The sequence below is a fragment of the Struthio camelus genome, chromosome 2, assembly GCF_040807025.1.
Source record: "Struthio camelus isolate bStrCam1 chromosome 2, bStrCam1.hap1, whole genome shotgun sequence".
NCBI classification, from domain to species: domain Eukaryota; kingdom Metazoa; phylum Chordata; class Aves; order Struthioniformes; family Struthionidae; genus Struthio; species Struthio camelus.
Genome location: NC_090943.1, coordinates 31,939,938 through 31,958,118, shown reverse-complemented (window position 1 = coordinate 31,958,118; position 18,181 = coordinate 31,939,938). Strand labels below are relative to the sequence as shown.

Here is an 18,181-nt window from a genome sequence, read left to right as displayed (position 1 = left end):
CACCTGTTTAAGCAGCATTCAGTACTTCCTGAAAAACCTATGCCATTTTGCCATTCCAGTTATTTTAGATTGTTCATTCCTTTGAAGAAAATCTTTGTTTAAACTTATACAAAATATCTGTCTACAATTGTTTTCCTACAATAAAAACAATTTGAAGTTTAAACATTCAAGTCTACAGAAAAACCCCACACCACTTACCGGTTGACTTCAGATCCGACATGGTCTAAACTAGAATTCTCTCCCTACCCTCCAACGTAAGTGAAACTTATGTCAGTTAATTTAGTAGATTTTACCTCTCCGCTTCTTATCGGCTCCTCATTATTTCAATCTTTAGTTATCCGGTAGGTCCTTTCAGACCATCGGATAAGCCCTGCATGTGCTTCATCAGCCACTGAACTGAACCTACACTCCAGGAAGTTTAGAAAGTCAGTTGTAAACTACTATTCTTCCTTATGATCATAAGCCAACAAAGAACATTTAATTTTACGTGCCAAGAATAAGTTTTAGAATGTTACTGCAGCGAGTAGTTACAGAAACAAACAAACAAAACCCCAGCTATTTCAGTACCATAAGTTCTCCAAAGCTATACGCTAACATTTTCATCTTCTCAGTGAAACTCAAAGCTAATTGTTTAGATTCCAATATGCAGAGACAGATTTTTGTTAGAAGTTCAGAAATTTTTTCACAGTAGTTAGATACAAAGAGCCCGGGCTTTTTGTTTGGTTGGTTTTTTTTGTAAATCAGTCTGATGTGATGGATAAGGTTTTTCTTTTTTAAATTAGGTTCATCTGAAAAAAAATTGTTGAGGATGAGTAATATAGATGCATACCTCTACTGAAGTACTGGAGCCTAAGAGACTGTTAGATGCAAGAAGTTACTCAGCAGCCTTTTTCTTAGTGTTTATTGCCAATTAATTTTATACAGCTTATTTCAAGGAGATAGGCAGCATAAAAACTGCAACATCTGTTTAAAAAAACATTATCCATTAGTCTCAATCCTCTCTTCTTACAGATGCATCTTACCTAATTTAGAAATAAAATAGTCCTAGCCTACTTCATTAAAACATTTTGCACCTAACCCTTAGAACAACAGTCAGCCTCTAGAAATCAAGGAATTTTGGACCTGAAATTTACAGTCACCATGTTTGATCAGAGCCCCAGAAAGTCTCACTGTGCAAACTACCCTAGTGAAACTATTTGTAACAGCTTTTGTTGTCAGTCTCACGATTATATTAGCATTTATTTTTACAGAAAATCTGCTTTATTCTCACTTACGCAGCTTTGCTGTGAACTGTGAGGGCTCAGAAGATTCAGACAAGTACCACTTACTGAGCCTGCACACTAAACACACATAGCGCAACATATCAACACTGACAGGTAGCTTAGATACACAGTGTATTAAAACAATAAAAATGCTGCAAGTTCACCTCAAGCCGCCAAAACTCATGCTCAAACAACTTCCCACTTAGTTCCCAACAACACTCTCTTGAGTTTAACAGCTGTGCTTGGAAGTTGACAAAAAAACCTGGAATGACAGCGTCATAGTCTTTACCCATTCATTTTCTACAGTCTTTAATTTTTCCTTTGTCAGTAGTGATCTGGGGGATTGTTGCCCCTCCTCCCCCCCCCCCCTTTTTTTTTTTTAAAAAAAAAACCACAACTTAAACCTAACATACGTTCTCCTTATAACAACCCAGAGGTAGCAGGAGGGATATGAGCAAAAAAATGTCAGATTCTAGAAGCTGCACATTCAAGTATGCTGTCATCCATGAGAGCTTTGTTGGCTTACATAGCTCACATCACCTCTAATCAAGTATAGCAAACAAGAAGTAGAATCCTGAAACAAAGAACTATTGCCACTGGTGTACTAATAAAAGTTTTATACCCAGTTACCTCAAAGCAATCTTGTTATTTATATAGCAGTATCACAAGCTTCAAGAGCCAAATAGCAAGAACTGAAGTATAAACTTAAGTTTGTGAGTATTTGTTTTTCTAAAATGCTCATTAGTGACACACTTCACCTAAACAGACATACACATACATACATTTACTTTAAACTGATGTACCACACTGTAAGGAAAGGTCCCAGTTCAATTCAAGAATCTGATACTCCCCTTCTCCCTCCCACCGTACAACTTGATAGAAGTGTCTACATGTAATGGAAAGCAAACAGAAGGGGAAACACAATGTTTAACAAGTGCATCTATATACATTTCATACCTTCTCCCTTCTTGCATTCAAAGTGAGCAGATCGCCAGATCTGCTATGCTTCACATGCATATACTTCCCCCTTTACATAGTACCAGTCCTGTTTAAATGATCTCTGGCAGCATCAACAGCAGTCATTCCACATCAGCCAAAAGCTGCTTTTATTGTGGAGGCTGAAGTACATTTAAATATTCCGACTGGCCCAGCTGGTAGGTTGTGTTTCCTCCACAGTCCACATACTGGTATCTCTCTTGGGATATTTGTTCAGAGTGGCCAAAGTAAGATGTTGTCACTGTGACCCTTAAACACAGAACAGAGAAAAACATTTGTTTTGTAAGGTGCTTTGAATTTCCTGTTCTAAAAATCGGCATTTTTATTAGGCTACTATGTTTTTTTTAAGGAGCAAGCTTTGAAATTAAGTATGTAACACCATTACAAACAAAGCTTTAAGTAGCTGCTGCAGAAGTATTTTAAACTCAGCATCCAGTTAAAAAAAAAAAAAAAAAAAAAAAAACCAAACCACACACACTACCACAACAGCAATATCAGTTTGTACCACCTACAGATCTTGTCCATGACAGACATTTGGCCACCTGAGCACAGATTTTTCTAAAGAAAACAGTAAAGCTTCAGCTCAGGTTTACTTATTAACACTTAGCTTTGCAACGGGGAAGCAAGCATTTCCAGAAGCTACAGCCATGGTTTGTCTACACACTGCTGCTGTTCCCCCAGCTGCAAAAAACACAAACAACCCCCCCCCCCCCCCCCAGTCTGCAATTCATGAATTCAGCCATGAAAAGGAATCTGGTAAAGTACCAGAAGTACCTCTGATGTGCACAAAAAGGCAAACTCATTTTAGAGTATCTGGAGATTTTAACAGCTTCCATGCCACAGCCTAACTGCAGGGCAGATGCAGTAATAACGGTTTCACCTGTTCAAGTTCCTTCCCACTAGCAGAATCTGACAAAAGAAAGTTTCTTTACACAGTTCAGTTCCAAGAACTATGAGGCTACTAAGCTAGAAAGTAAGTTGATTTCATATTATCTAGGATACACAGATTCCAGGATTAAATATCTATGAGTAAGATTTCAAAATTACATGGTTTTGAAAGTGTCTCCTACAAATAAACTTTCCAATTTCCATACTTACTGCATCATCACTACTATGTTATGCACTTTGATAGATAATAAAGTACAGAAGTCACTGCAAAAAAGAAAACAGTTGTTAGATCCAAAGTACATCTTAACATGTAATAAGCTAAAAACAAGTAATGTTACTTCAAGTGGAAATTCTGCTATCGGGTTAATTTAAAGACTAGAGTTGCTAGTGATGACAACTTGTTGAAAAATACTTCTCATGACTATACTTGTCTAGGTCTACTTTTACACATCTTATTATAATAATGATCACATGCACTTGCTTATATATAATGCTCACCAATAAAAGTGTACTGTGAAACATTTGATTAGCTCCTGAAAGACTGAATAAAAGAAGTTAACCTGAAGAAATGCATTAAAAACACTCCATTATCACTTCTTTGCTGCTGATGAATTTTACTATAAAGATACAAGCATAATTCACTTCGCTATCAAATTCAAATATAGAAAGGAAAGTTTCTGAAAAAAGATCAATATTATGCCAACTTCAGCAACCTTTCATGTAAAAACAAGTTAATTTATCAAAAAGAAAGTCTTAAATGCTTGCTACTCTTGCTTCAAAAATATCAGGAACTTTGGAAAGACTTTTTTTTGCACTGATCCACTTCCACATTACAGCAAAGTGACCGTTAACCAATCTGCAGAAAGTTCAAACTCAGAGCTCTTGCAAGAGATTCTTTTCAGACTTCTGTTCCTCTAAATGCTACACTTTCTGATATGCAGCTACATACCAGTTGGACACAGAGCGCTACCTAAGTGCACAGTATGTGCTTATTTATTTAAACCTATTGCTCTGGATCACAAATTTATCAGCTCTGGAATGAAAGGCATGTAACAAGTGCAACAAGAGCACAAGTCAGCCACCCCCAAAACATTCATGCCATTGTTCAGCAAAATCAAAAATACAGTCAAGAATTTAGCAGTGAATCAGCACGGGTGACCAGGATTTGTATGAAAATACAAATAAAATGGTACTGTATTAAGAGTTGTTTGACTTATGTCATTATTATACAGAAGTCTAGCAATATATTTGAATCTTTTACTGTTAGGCATGATATAGGACTTAATTGGACCATAATGCGAAACATCCTCAGTTATTGCAATTTTATAATCCAAATATTGATAACTTGCACCATAAGGTAAAGCCAGCTTGAATCCAACAGTACATATTAGCCAACTAGCAGAGAATACTAGCATGCCAGTTTTCAAGTCCAGATTATCTGGAAATTAAGCTGTTTAAAAATAGCACAAAATCATAGCTAGGAAAGTGCATTAAACAAAGGTAAACTGCTGAATAGAATCCGCTCTCCAAAAACAAATGGATGGAAATACCCTGCATGATGCCGATTTCAACATACAGGTAGGCTGGATCTAGATGATGGCATACAGACACCCCAGATCTCTGTAACATCTCCTGTGCTTGACCTAAGCTGATTTTACAGGACACTTGCTCTCCAGGATCCAAATAACCATCTGGTTATGCCTAACACAAGGCCTTAGCTAACTAGCTGGGAAAACACTAAAATGCCTGCAGTATTGGGATCCACTTACGACCCAGAATATCAAGATTAATCCAGGGCCTTTCCTCCATATTACTCCAGATACTAGAGAGTTAAATAGTAGTGAGGGGGAAGAAAAAACAAATACAATAACAAATAAACTTTGCCAAGAGTACCAAAGCTATTTCGGCTGGGTATTTACACTAAAGCAGCTCACTAGCTGTCTGCAGGGTTGTTTACATTGTGAAACCAGGCTTTCAAGACTTTCAAAACAGTAAAAAAGGGCAGAAGCCTGCCAGCAGAGTTAACTGTCAACAGGTCAAGGATGTCAACTAACACCAAGTGTTTAACATGCAAGAAACCTGGAAAAAAAAATAAGAAACAACTAAAGTACTACACAGAATTAAGACAGACACACCAAACACTTTAAACAGATCACAGTTAATGAGTGCTTCTTACAATTACTAGGATCTTACTGTATCATTCTCTACAAGAAAGTAGATCTTCAACTGACATAAATCTCCATAGGTATGGATCTCTTATTACCAGTTTTGTGTGCTTAGTGTCACTTTGCTGAAGGGACAAGTGTTTTCATATGTATACAAGGCATTGTGTATTAATCTGCTTTTCCAGTAATGTTCATGGACACTCTTGCTTTCTTGAAGGAGGCAAAGTCCATATTAACAGACTTCCAGCACAGACAGATGACAACTTTTCATGACAGCATGATCTACCTCCAAGCTGGACAAGTGAGTACATCATGGCTTCACGCTATTGCCAGGACTGCAGCTCTCAAGCTGACTGGTCTAAAATCCGATCGGTTCAGGTGACAGACACAGCTTTTGCCTGTCTGCATCCCTCTACACATCCAAAGTCATTCCAATTTTATTTAAGGTTAGTGACTAGCTTGCAGTTAAAAGTTTCAGGTATTGTTGGCAACAGACTCACAGCACTACTGCTAACTTTGAGGCCACGGCACAGATCATGAAAGAGGTTTCAATACATTTTTGCACCAAGTGTTGAGAACTATTACCAAGTACGTATCAGTATAAGTTGCGTGAAGCCCTCATTTACTTTTCATATGTCAAAAGGGTGAGCAGGATCGCAGGATGTACTTTTATATAAACCTGACCTACAAGCCATTAGGATGTAATAGAAGTACAGCGCTTCCTTTTTTTTTTTTTCTTCTTTTTTTAAAGTTGGCAGCTAGTTTTGTTATTTTATACGTATTCCAATTTATTCCAACACCGCACAACTATAAGGCTCTCTCCTACCCCAAAGGGGCTGGCAGCTGCTGGAACTGCATGCAGATCTTACGTTTCAATAGTTAAAAGTTCAGAATGAATACAGAGAATTCATTTCAGAGTAAGAGAAATGACTCTTGGTTACGTCATCAAGATATACTGAGTGAAGACTCTGTGAGTCAAAACCTTCCAGAAGCTATGAATAAAATAGCTTAAATAAGGGCTTGCTATAAACACTGCTTACCATTGTATACAGTCTGAAGAGAAGATATACAAATAGGCCAATTGCCTCTACCATCAGAAAAGTCTGTAAGAAAGTTGCTAGAGAATTGCATTACAACAACACGCCTGCACTCTTCCTCTGAAGGAGCTGGTGCTAGCTATTGTTGTGGCCTAAAACACTGGGAGACAGTTATCACTCGAAGTATTGAGAGCCAGGTACAGTAAGCCACTATAACAAGCTACTGAAACAACTGTGGCTTAAGTATTTTTCGGTACTATTAAACCCACAACACAGAAGATACCATATTGTCTCTGTAACTACATTTCAGTTGATTTTGCAAAAAAAGTAGTTTTCATTAGCACCATCATTTTTAATACAGGCAATATTTAGAGGCCAGTACACTTACAACATGTAGCTCATTTCATCTTGTATGACTGTAGGCACCATATAGTCAATCTAAAAAAAAAAAAAAAAAAAAAAAAAAAAAGAGAAACACCTCAGTAGATTTAGACATACAAGATTAGCATGCACTCAGCTTTGAAAGCCTATCCCTATTTACCTGTTTCATATCCAGCGGGCCAATGTTGGTGATGTTGTTTAGCCGTGCTTTGCCAATAACTGTTTTCGAAAACTGAACTTGGGCTGTGATGTTTGCCACTTCAACTGAATAATAGTTGTTGTTTGTTATATTTAGTGTGTTCTGGGAAAAAAAAAAAAACACACTTTAAGAGATATCCATTCTGTGTATCGTGGCACGTATACATTTTGAAACTTCCGTGTATGAGACAGTAATTCCTAAAATTACACAACTATATTTTCTTGTCTTCTAGGATTTTTTTGTTTTTTATTTGTGGGACAGGGAGGGAAGGAAGAGGAAGGCTTCAGAAGAAAATATACTAAATATTTTAGAAGTGAAAAAGATACTGGACCAGCTGCCTCTTGAGAGAGCAACAGCTCAAGTTTTATGTATTTTGCATTTCCCAAGAACAACCATAATGGTATTGGGGTGCAGCCTAGTATTTTGTCTCCAACAGGCGGCTGCAAGCAGGCATATGGAAAAGGGCAAAAATTAAGTGACGCAAATCTTGTTTAACTTCCCCCAAGTACTCTCCCAGCTTCTGTCTTACTCCTAACAGAGAAGACTCCCACCTAAATTTGATGCGATTTGTCTGTTGAAGGGGTACCAAACGCCAACTGCTTGTCCAGTCTCAACTTGAACCTGTGTAAGCTTCTTGCATTAACAACACTCTTTGGTAAAGAGCTCTATGGGTTTCCTATCTACTGCATGAGGAAACAAAAAAAAAAAAAAAAAAAGCAGCTTTTTGTTCATGTTCCCCTATAGCAGCAATCACAGGAGACAGGAAAAAGACCATGTTATACTCTTCACACCATCCAGAGTTGTTGGGAGCATCAACCACTAACCTTTCCTCTCCCTCAACCCTAATCATTTATTTCCCAAACTGATAGGTCTACTCTATGGAACAGCTGCTGCATGAAGAAAATACTTTCAAGTATTGCTGTTGCGCTCTCTTTAAGCTTTTCTTATTCAGATGAAAGGAATTAAGAGGTGACAGAAGTACAGCAGTTTCTACTTTGAAGCTAGTAGCCAACTTTATTTCATACTTACTCTAATGCTCAAGAGCTACAAGGGTACCTACCTTCCATCCACAGAGCACTACCATTCACTGGCATGATAGTTCCAGGTGAACTCCAGCTCAAGATGTGGGCAAACAGTCTTTATAGGTTGGTGTAATTAAGCTGTTCTGCTATTCTGTTCCTAATGAATTCCCAGCCTTCTGTTAGCTTTTTTTGACTGCTGCCAAGCACAGAGCTAAGGTGCTCATTCAACTACCATAACCTGAATGCCTCTTGCATCTCATATAGGTTGGCCCAGGCACCCACACCACCATTTCCTGTGCATGTAGCTTTACATTTATAACGGATAAGAGCAAGGCAAACAGAATTGAATCTCTCAGTGACATAAAGTCTTTCTGCTATTCTTCATCTAGCCCTTGTCCTTAGTACTCTGAAACTACCTTATCACCTCACCACTCATCCCCTTTCCCAGGTTCGTTTGTGAATACATCGAGCAGCACAGGCTCCTGTGCAGTTTTACTGGTGACTCTCCTCTGCTGGGAGTACTGAACATTTCTTCATATCCTCAATTATTCTTTTCAGGAAATGTACCCATTCAAGGACATTCCGTCTTATCTGACGGCTGCTTAGTTTTCTTTAAAGTCATTAATGAGGAACTCTGCCAAAAATCTTTTGGCAATCCTGTATTAACTACATTACAGGAAAACATGTGGAAAGAATTCCCTGAAGTTGTAAGGTGAGTGAGAAATGTGACAAATCATTTTTCCTGAAGACCAGTTCTGACAGTTACATAATACCAGGTATGTACCTAGTAAGTTTTTTTTTTTTTTAAACACATACTACCTTTTTACCTTATTCCCCAAATAAGGCAGGCAACTTGAAAAATCACATTTTCCCTTGAAAACAGAAGATGCAATAGTAGCCTACAGCTACACCTCCGTTAGCTGTACATAGAAGAACCAGCCACAGCAAGCCCAGTTACATTTTTCAAAGCGGTCATTGTATCTGCTTGAATTTCTAAAGATATTAAGCTTAACAGCCCACAATTTATACCTATAGACATGCAGCTACAGATATTACTATAACATTTTATCCATAATAAACACGCAAACAGGTCTATAATCTTACCGTAATATTTAGATATATTATGCGTCTACTCTGTTCATAAGTGACAAATACTGACTTCACACCAATGTATTCAACGTCAATCGAGCGAGGAAACAAGAAGAACACAGCCAGCCCAGAAAGTAGTAAACATACAATTACAGAAGCAGTCACATAGAGTTTTCTGGAAAAAAAAAAGTGCATTTTGAAGTCAAAAGTGCATTAAACAAGAAAAGTAGTGTGTTATTTTCTTTGTAAGTGATAAGAAGCATAACTAGTCAACATAACTACTTCAGTCTATTTCAATTTTTCACTGCCTTCTGAAGGGGGAGGAAGCTATGCTGCACTTAACAGCTTTATTTGTACCTTAGATGTAACTCTTATACATCATATCAAGAACATATGACTACCCCAATATTCACAACCTAATGAGGAAAAGGGGATTTGGGGGGGGGGGGGGAGTGCTTTAAGGCATAAGCACTTTCTTCAATTCCCCCCCCCCCCCCCCCCACAGGCCTTACATCCTGCAAGATTCTTCAGCATACACCAAAATGCACCCAGAAAGATCATGCTTTTATACACCTTGGATGGGATTCTTTTTAATGAAATAGTCTCATGAAATTTTTCCCTGGGAAAGCATTAACAACTGGTTAAACCTGTGCTAAGGAAAAACAAATTCACAATTACCCTTCTATAAAAAGTGTGTGTGTGTGTGGGAGGGGGGAAGATGTATATGAATATAAGGCTCTACCACAGCTCTAGATTTACTCAAAATTAGAGACACTGAAGGAATATTTTTCAAGTCTGGCCTGTTACTACATCAAATCTATGATCCAGGGTAGCATTAAGTGAAATTGTTTTTTTTTTTTTCCTCCTATCTGCTAGAGTTATTTTCATAGGTACTACAGAAATATCTAAACATTTGGAGCAAAAATATTGTACGAGACCAACTAACAATAAGCCTTTAGCACTGTAATTAAACAGCTGAATAGATCCTGGGTTTTTTTTAAATACACTATATTAGAATGATGAATTTGTCTGTCATGCTAGCTAATCAGTTTTATTAATTAATTTCTTGTTGAAATATTCAGTGGTAGCCGCCCAAAGTAGTTATTGCTCCACTCAGATTTAAACTTTGACAATGCAGATGTATCTGCTTAAATCAGTCAAGATTGAGACTGAAAGACATTAACCTAAATATCTACAATAATTATGGAAGTGTGGAGGGATCATACAGTACTACTAACTTCCCCAGACATCTTGTGATGGGAGTGCATACACCTATTTAATAAATAACGTAGAGTTAAAAGTTGAGGCTAATATTTTTCATGAGCAGAGGTCTTTAAATATTGAGTGTAAGAAAACATTTCAGTGATTTTGTAGGTTTTTTTAATATATCAACTTAAAATGCTATATTTTAACCGGAAGAGAGGAATTAAGTAGCTTCACATATAACACACAGCAAGCCATTAACTTACGTTCTTCTTGGCCTCAGTCTCTGATCACTGTATGGAATTAGTGCTACAAGCTGATTTTCCTGTCCTAGAAACAAAAAACATTTTTTTGTTTCAGAATTTAAACATGCACAAAGAATTTTTTGCAGTTACTTCAAACAAAGAGTGCCTGTAACAACTTAAAAGCACCAAAGAATTAACACTAGACTAAAAATAAGTATTCAAATTCTAGTAGAAATAGTATATTTCAGCTAGCAACCCCAGTAGAATACTATAGTAGTTCATGCACCCATGTCACTTTCTCAAATAGAGTATAGCTAACATAATAAACAACAACAAAAAAAAAGATGAAGCTGAAAAAGATCAAAACAGCAACAGATTCTGCTTTTGTGCAGACCTGTACACATGTACAGGAGGTGGTATGCCTCTGGCACCATTTGCCTGAGGGAAGAAAAAAGAAGAAAAAAAAAAAAAAAGGGGAGATGAGTAGCAGCTCTTAGCTCTCTATACCAGGCCACATAAGCCATAGGAGAATACATATAGAAGCTCAGGCAGCAAAAACTGTTCCAAAAGGCATTCTTCATCTCCTCTAAGAAAAGCAGGAAGTCAGGTTTGGTTTTAAGCAAATGTATATATCAATTTGGGTGGCTTTCGTAAAGCTATTTATACAGTAGTCTAGGAATTACTGGTATATAGGACCACTGCTTATTTGACTGAACTTCAGCACTCAGGAAGTCAAAAAGAATCTACTTTAATTTCTCCAGTCAACAAGTTACTTCTCTTGACTGTGTTTTTTAAAGAGAGGGGCTATTTTAGTAGTATAATTCAAGAACACAAGCACACAAGATTTGTTGAAAATACATGGATTACATCTGCCTTTAGAGCTTTTGCTATTTGTTATACAAGAGGACGGAAAAAAAGAGAAGGCTCAAGAGCTAGTCAGATTTGTAGTTCTAGAAATCAAATAAAGAATGTGACCAGCATTACCACTTTGCTCGGCAGTCACTTAGTGACTCCAAGCTATAGTTTCACAGTACATTAAGGATTCCGTACAGGGGTCTATTTTTCTGTTAGAACTTCTGTAACCTTTACATTTTCCATGCAGTCCTAACTGAGTGTTTAGAACAAGAACAAAGCTGAACATGTTAGCAACGTATGAGAAGCGAAGCATACATATATAGTTTGAAACTACTTTAAAAAACCTGCCAATTTAAAACAGACTTGCATCTCAACTTCAGTGAGGTATCTTCAACCATTCATAAAATAGCACAGTCCTACTTTTATGCTTTATTGAACCAAAAAGCTAAAGCTGACCAAGTAGCAAGACACAACTATACAGTTTAGCCATCATAATACATGGTGTGGTCTTCCCTATCAGTCATGAAGTCATCCCGTGAACATTTTTTCTTTTTACCTCCCCTCAAGAGGAACCAAAACCATTTTTTTTAACCGCTGAGGAATAATTAAAGAGACAGCCCTATCTGTTCTAGTAACTCAGGTGAAGTTCTCCCTTTAGCTACATTATTTCATTATAAGTTATAGACAACATATTTTTAATAGTTAGTGCACGATTTTTAATAAATTACTCGCATTTGTTTAAGTGTTACATTTAAGCATCCTCCAGTTGATGAAATAAGCGTCTGAGGACAGGATCCCAATACTACAGCACTTTCATTCATGATAATCATAATAATGACAAGTTTCACTATAATCAGATATTTCAAATTAGCAAGCCAGTAGAACATAGACTCTTCCTTCTGTAGTCTTTCAGTTGAGATATTTTTAGTTGCTTGTTTTTCCCCACCACCACCAGAGTTCCTACATTTGGCAGAGGCACTCCAAGTACGTTGTATAATTAAGTTTAAGCACCTAGATGCAAAGTCTATCCTCATGATTGCCCTGCCACTTATTCCCAGGAGTAACAGAACTATTGGAGACTGAATTGCAAAAATATATCAAAACCTAACCCAACTGACACATGTGCAAAGCGACAATGTGCTTCCCCTGCCTCTGGTTTAACACAAGTGGCTTAACCAAAGAACAGCTACGGGCTGCTGGGAAAAACAGAAGCTTCAGGCAGCACAGCTACCTAGAAGTTCCTTGTAAGTCAGTGCAACTCAGTGCATTAACATGCTTAAGGAAGTCACATTTCCAAGAAAAGGCTTATTAAAATTTTTTTTAGTATTATGTTCACTAGTACATTCACTACTTTTTAGTAGTACATTCACAGAAATGCAGGTTTGAAAATGAGAACTTAAACACCATATAGCTTGACTTTCAATATTCTTCAATGAATAAATCTGAAATAGTGTTTGATCATTAAGAGATTGTTTTTTTTTCCCCCTTTTGCCCCCTTTCTCCCCGAAAAAAAGAGAGGGTTAATGCAGAAAAGACTTCTCTAGGAAGCAATGTTTTCTTACCACTCTTCCCAAGACACTGAAACCAAAACCAAGGGAAATCATAGCATAAAGGCATCAGTCAATTTTCCCAAGTTGCAGGCCAAAATCGGTCCTGAGAGCTTTTATAAAAAATAATCTGACCAATTCTAGTAAAAGTTCTAGCAAAAGCAAGGCAATCACAAAAGGCAAAGCTTTCCCACGCCCCTCACCCCTCCTCTTATAAAGAGGTCCTTGTACCTGAAGAAAAAGGTTTTGCTTTGGCATACTGCATTTGCCACTCTCTCCTTCTGCCTAATTTCGGATGCCTTGCATCCTCCTTTAAAAGATCTGTTCTAATTAGTTATACAACTGAGTCACCATATAGGGCAGGAAAGCCTGCTACACACGATCAGCGAGTAGCACTGGAGGATGGTGCTAGCACAGGTTGACTTTTTGATTTCTCAGCAGTACACACCAACCAAGTTTTCAACTTTCCCTTTTAAAAATCCAGTACCTTGAAGAATACACGAAGACATGACACTCATCTTTCAACTTAATCATCCTCAGAATAGACAGAGTTTTGCCACATGAAAGCCTGAAACTTAAAGCAAGTTACAGCTCTGAATTATATTTAGCACATACAGGGTTTGTATTTCAGAACATTTGGTTAGGTGCTGGAGAACTTTGACAATCTGAATTTTCGTTTAAAACAAAGCTGTACTGAATGCATTTTGTCCGGCAACAAAAAGACAAGGGATATCCCAGACATTGTTACGCTGCAGGAGATTATTATGCTTTTCAGTTGTATTTTTCAAACAAACCTTTCCAGGGTTTGGTGCTCAATACGTGGCTTTAAACAAGCAAGAGATTCTCCTCCAAGCATGAACAATACCTAAGCACTGCTTTCAGAATGACAACTTGATATTTTAAAACAGCAACAGGTATAATGCTAACTATGTTGGCCTTAGGGAAGCAGGCCAACGGAAATAAAAGCAACTATAGTTTTGTGGGATTTTATGTTGTTCCTCATAAGTCTTGAGATAAAAACCTTATAGAACGATTTGTTTTTTGGGTGGTGGGAGGGGAATTTAAAAAAATTGAGATCAACTTTCACTTACATAGGCCTACATATGTCTTTTCTCCCCCTATCCCAGCAACACTTAAAACGCGCTCTATATTGTAGTTATTTCTGCAGAATTAAATATTGACTCAAATGGTTTAAAAATGGTAGCTCAAAGAGACGTATTAAAGTCCCAAAAGTTTGCAAATTCAGTTTAGGAGAACTAGGGTTACGTAACTTTAACTCTGAAAAGCATGGAATTGCATAGAGAAGAGCCACCATCTCAGGTAACAGCAATTTTATGTTGATTACAGCGTAATCATAACAAAATGCTTAATGCTAGAAAGTCAAGAAGGTTACAAAGAAACTAGCTTTAGAAGCAGAGGTATTTGTTACTGATTTTGATACACGCTGTTATGAGGTAATTTTGGAGGTGAAGGGAAGACTTACCTCGGGGAATTCTTCCTGTTCCTTGGCAAGTAGGACAAGTTACACTGTCTCTCCCCGTAAACTCTACGTATGGAAACTGCGATACGTCTCCACATCGGCCATCTTCATTGTGGGATTCCGAGTGAACCAAACCATTCCGCATGTTATCAGATCCTGTACCTCCATCACAGGCATCTTCCTTACATGTGTGCATAGGCAGATGTGAAAGAGATTTCCCCATGTCTAAAATAAAAGTGAGAAGAAAGTTTTCAGGGAGGAGAATTGCAAGAGGAAAAAAAAAAAAAAACACTCTGTCCAACACTCTGTCTATCAGTTGTTCAGCTTACCCCCCATAACCCACTTCAATTATCCAACACGCAGGGACACTGAGCGCTCAATTCACAAGCGTCTTGGGGCAGGGCAAGTGTTAAAAAGAGAGTTTCTGCAGAGAAACTCTTGTGTTAAAAAGAGAGAACTGCAGTTTCTGTCATAAATGGCATTCCTTATGAGGCTGTTAGTAATTATCACACTCTGGTTCACTTCGAAAGGGAGGACTCACAGGAAGATTAAGAGGGCAACAGAAGTCAGAATATTTTAAACCTTTCTAGACAGAACAGAAAGAGATCAGAAAGACAGTGATGGTAATATGAGCACAACATCAATTCAACATAGTGCCACAAAGGATAGGTGAATGTAGGAAGGGGAAAAAAAACAAGTCACCAAATGCCTGCATCAGGTTAAAAACAAACACATAGCATTTCATTCATTACTGTAAACATTTGCAGAAACCTAGTTTTGGTCACAAAAACACTTGTGAGAAGGAAAATTATTTGTACATACACACTGTTACAGCCATTTTGAAACATTCCAAGTTTGGGAGCCTTTCAGTAACAAAAAATATAATACCACATTGCTCAGGACTAAATGCATCAAGCATAACGCAACTAACAAGTTCTCCCAGCAACTGCCAAAAAACATTGTATGCTGAAACACAATCACACAGACCATTTAAATAATCAGTACTATTACACCTATATACAGCCTTTGGCAGGTAGACTATCGCTATGGCAGCCAGCATAGTTAAAGTTTTATTAGAGACAAAAGAGCAAACACACTTTTGTGCTCATAACGCCCTTAAAAAAAAAAAAAAGAGTTTGGCAGAAACTAGATTTCCTGAAAAAAGCTGTTGCCAACTGTCCCATGCATGGTTTTTTTGCTTACTGTTTCTTCCTGTAGTCGATATATAGACTTTAAGCTATGGACCTCAAGTACTATAGCTTAGGCAATAGCTGTAACAGTTACAGGTCAGAAAGCTTAGGATCAGCCCCTTATAGTCCTTATGGGCTACCAGCACACTTAGTTTACCTGCGCTGCTGATGGCAGACTCAGGCTATGTCTACATTAACAAGTAGACACAAAACAACATAAGCACTCTGAGGAAATAAACCGCTGCTGAGAATCCAGCATCCACACTATACATATATTTGTGGATTTTATTCCATACCAGCTCTAGACTGAACACCCATGAGCAACTGAGGCACATGTTCTAGTCTTAGTCTCTTCCAAAAGGAACGCAGTTTACACATTGCTAGAGCACATCATGATATACACCAAAACGCAGCAAGTGAGGATGACTGGGAACTCATTTCAAGAGCATACCCTTGATTTGAATTGAAGCACTAATGCAGATATGTTCTCCAACACTAGCTGTACTTGAGCTTCCATAATTAGAGTCTAATTATTAGTATTCTCCTTCCCCCAATGATTTTGAAGACCCACATCTCAGCTCACAGACAAGAAAAACTGGCAACAAACTTCAAGGGAAACACGTCCCTCCAACCCGCTCCCCCCAACAGACAACAAACACTAAACCCTTATTACAGATTACCAAAACTCAAGAATACCTTGCTCTTTCATCCAGTGTTTGTTTGCCGGGCAACAGTACTTCCAAGAATGTATCATTTGCTTATTTAATAGCCTCTCTACTACCACGGCCAAAGCCCTCCTTTCTTAACTGCTATACTTTGGTGGAGCCTTTCGCTCATGGCCAACACATAAGCTTCAGTCTGCTTCAACTCGTCTAGAGTTTCCTTGAATTTAAAGCCTTTTAGAGAGGGTTTGGTATATCAAAAAAGCATTGTGATAAGGGGACTTTGTTTTTTAAGGCTGCAGCCTTCAGACAGCTGTAACACTTCAGTGTGATAAAAAAACAGACAAAACAAAGTGTTCTAGACATACAGAATAACCACATAACCACATCCTGAGTTAAGTGCAAGGCTCACGAGGATTACTTCCCATTTATAAAGTCAGTGAAGTTTTATAGAGTTAAAATAAATTGCTATAACTTCTCCAAAGAAGAAGAAGGGTGGCATTCTGACTTCTTACACACGAATACAAAGTTTGGTTGACAACGCCATTTCTTTTTCAAAATAGCACGGGATTTTTTTTTTTTTTTTTAACTTTTAAGCGTGACGATCATCTGCTCTACCAGCTGCGGTTTAGTCACCGGCACCGCAGGCTCCCCCCCTCCCCGACAGGGCCGGCAGCGGTACACAATGACTTGGCAGCAGGCTCGGCACCGACCCCTCCACCCCCGGGCCGCAACCTGCCGCCTGAAACCGCCGCTCCCGAAAACAGCAAAGTCAGGGATCTTCCCAGCTTTTCCAAATTCCCGGCCTGCAAAGCCAAGACAGCTGTGCCGCGCAGGCAGGGCCGCGCCGCGCCGGGCCGGGCCGGGGCGCCCCCGGCGGCCCCCTCCGCGCTCCCCAGCGGCTCCGGCTCCGGCTCCGGCCCCGGCTCCACCGCGGGGGCCCGCGCAGGCCACGACCCCCGCGCTGCCGCACGACGCCGCCGGGCCCCGGCGCGGCTCGCTGGCCCCCCCGCCCCCCGAACCGCCGCCCCCCCCGCCCGGCAGGACCCCGCACCTGCGGCGCTGCTGGCGGGCCGCTCGGCAGGAAGGACCGGAGAGTCCCGAGGGCGACGCGGCGGCCCCGGCGCCTAAACCCCGGATCGCGGCGTGCGCAGGCGCAGGCGCGGGGGCGGCGCCGCGGCCCGCTGCGCGGCCGGGCCGGGCCGCGCCGGGCCGGGCCTGTGGCTGTGAGGGCGGCCGCGGCCGGTGGCTTCTCCTCGGCCCGGCCGCGCTCCGCGGCGGCGGCGTGTGTCGAGGGCGGCCGGGCAGCAGGAGCGAGGGAGCCGCTCGGCCCTGCGTGTTGGGCGGGTGGTGCCTGGCCTGGGCACAGGGGTTCGTGCCGCAGCGGCGCGGGTCAGGCTGCGGGACCGATGTGCCCCAAAACTAACCCGGGCGGGGGGGGAGCATGTTAAAGGAGAGGATGAGAGGAGGGGGAAAGGGAAATGGCCAAGTCGTGCTCAGCGGCTGGCGGAGGATGGGAAGGGTTTTCTTCAAAAGCTGCAATCTCCAGTCAACAGTAGCCTGCTGCCGGGTCTTCTGATTCCCCCTCCTCCCTACAAGCTCTGCATTGCTTTAATCATGGAAATAAATAGAAGTGGGGCTTTTTTCTTTCCACTCCTGCGTTTCCTTAGTGGTATTTTAATAGCCACCACCATCGTTTTCTGTTCCCTGTTGGATGAGCTCTAGCGGGAGTCAATTACCACCCCGTGCTCCAGAGGAAATGAGATGCTTGGGCAAGAAAAGTTATGATAGGTCAGCAGAAAGAAAAGTCGTAAGAAATGAGACACAATACCAGTGTCAGGGGCTGCAGTTGTTGGTAACTCATATCACGTTGTGTGTGGTTGCTTGTGCAACTGATGTTTGTCCAGGGACGCGCGCAGTGAGATGTTCTCTGAACGTTTTGTCAGAGCAAAACATACTG

The 18,181-nt window shown here is 39.9% G+C and overlaps 1 protein-coding gene across 2 annotated transcripts; it reads right to left on the bottom strand.

Annotated features, from left to right (window-relative positions):
- Window positions 1-1,650: 1,650 nt before the first annotated feature.
- On the bottom strand, window positions 1,651-17,411 carry TMEM106B (transmembrane protein 106B). Of its 2 annotated transcripts, none has more exons than XM_068934984.1 (8): window positions 17,276-17,411; window positions 14,373-14,594; window positions 10,509-10,572; window positions 9,055-9,214; window positions 6,890-7,030; window positions 6,737-6,786; window positions 3,357-3,410; window positions 1,651-2,507 (listed from the first exon to the last, which is right to left on the bottom strand). In XM_068934984.1, exons 2-8 carry the CDS (start codon window positions 14,590-14,592, stop codon window positions 2,369-2,371), a joined length of 828 nt encoding a protein of 275 aa, XP_068791085.1. In that variant the 5' UTR covers window positions 14,593-14,594; window positions 17,276-17,411; the 3' UTR covers window positions 1,651-2,368. The 2 variants fall into 2 exon arrangements, with proteins under 2 accessions (XP_068791085.1, XP_068791084.1); XM_068934983.1 differs by lacking the exon at window positions 17,276-17,411 and adding an exon at window positions 16,256-16,424.
- Window positions 17,412-18,181: the final 770 nt, after the last annotated feature.

Coding starts and splice junctions, on each gene's coding strand:
- TMEM106B (XM_068934983.1), bottom strand. CDS start 16,313: ATGATACATTCTTGGAAGTACTGTTGCCCGGCAAACAAACACTGGATG. Junction 6,787..6,889: donor GCCCGCTGGATATGAAACAG/GTAAATAGGGAT, acceptor TTTTTTTTTTAG/ATTGACTATATGGTGCCTAC. Junction 2,508..3,356: donor AACATAGTAGTGATGATGCA/GTAAGTATGGAA, acceptor TCTGTGTTTAAG/GGTCACAGTGACAACATCTT.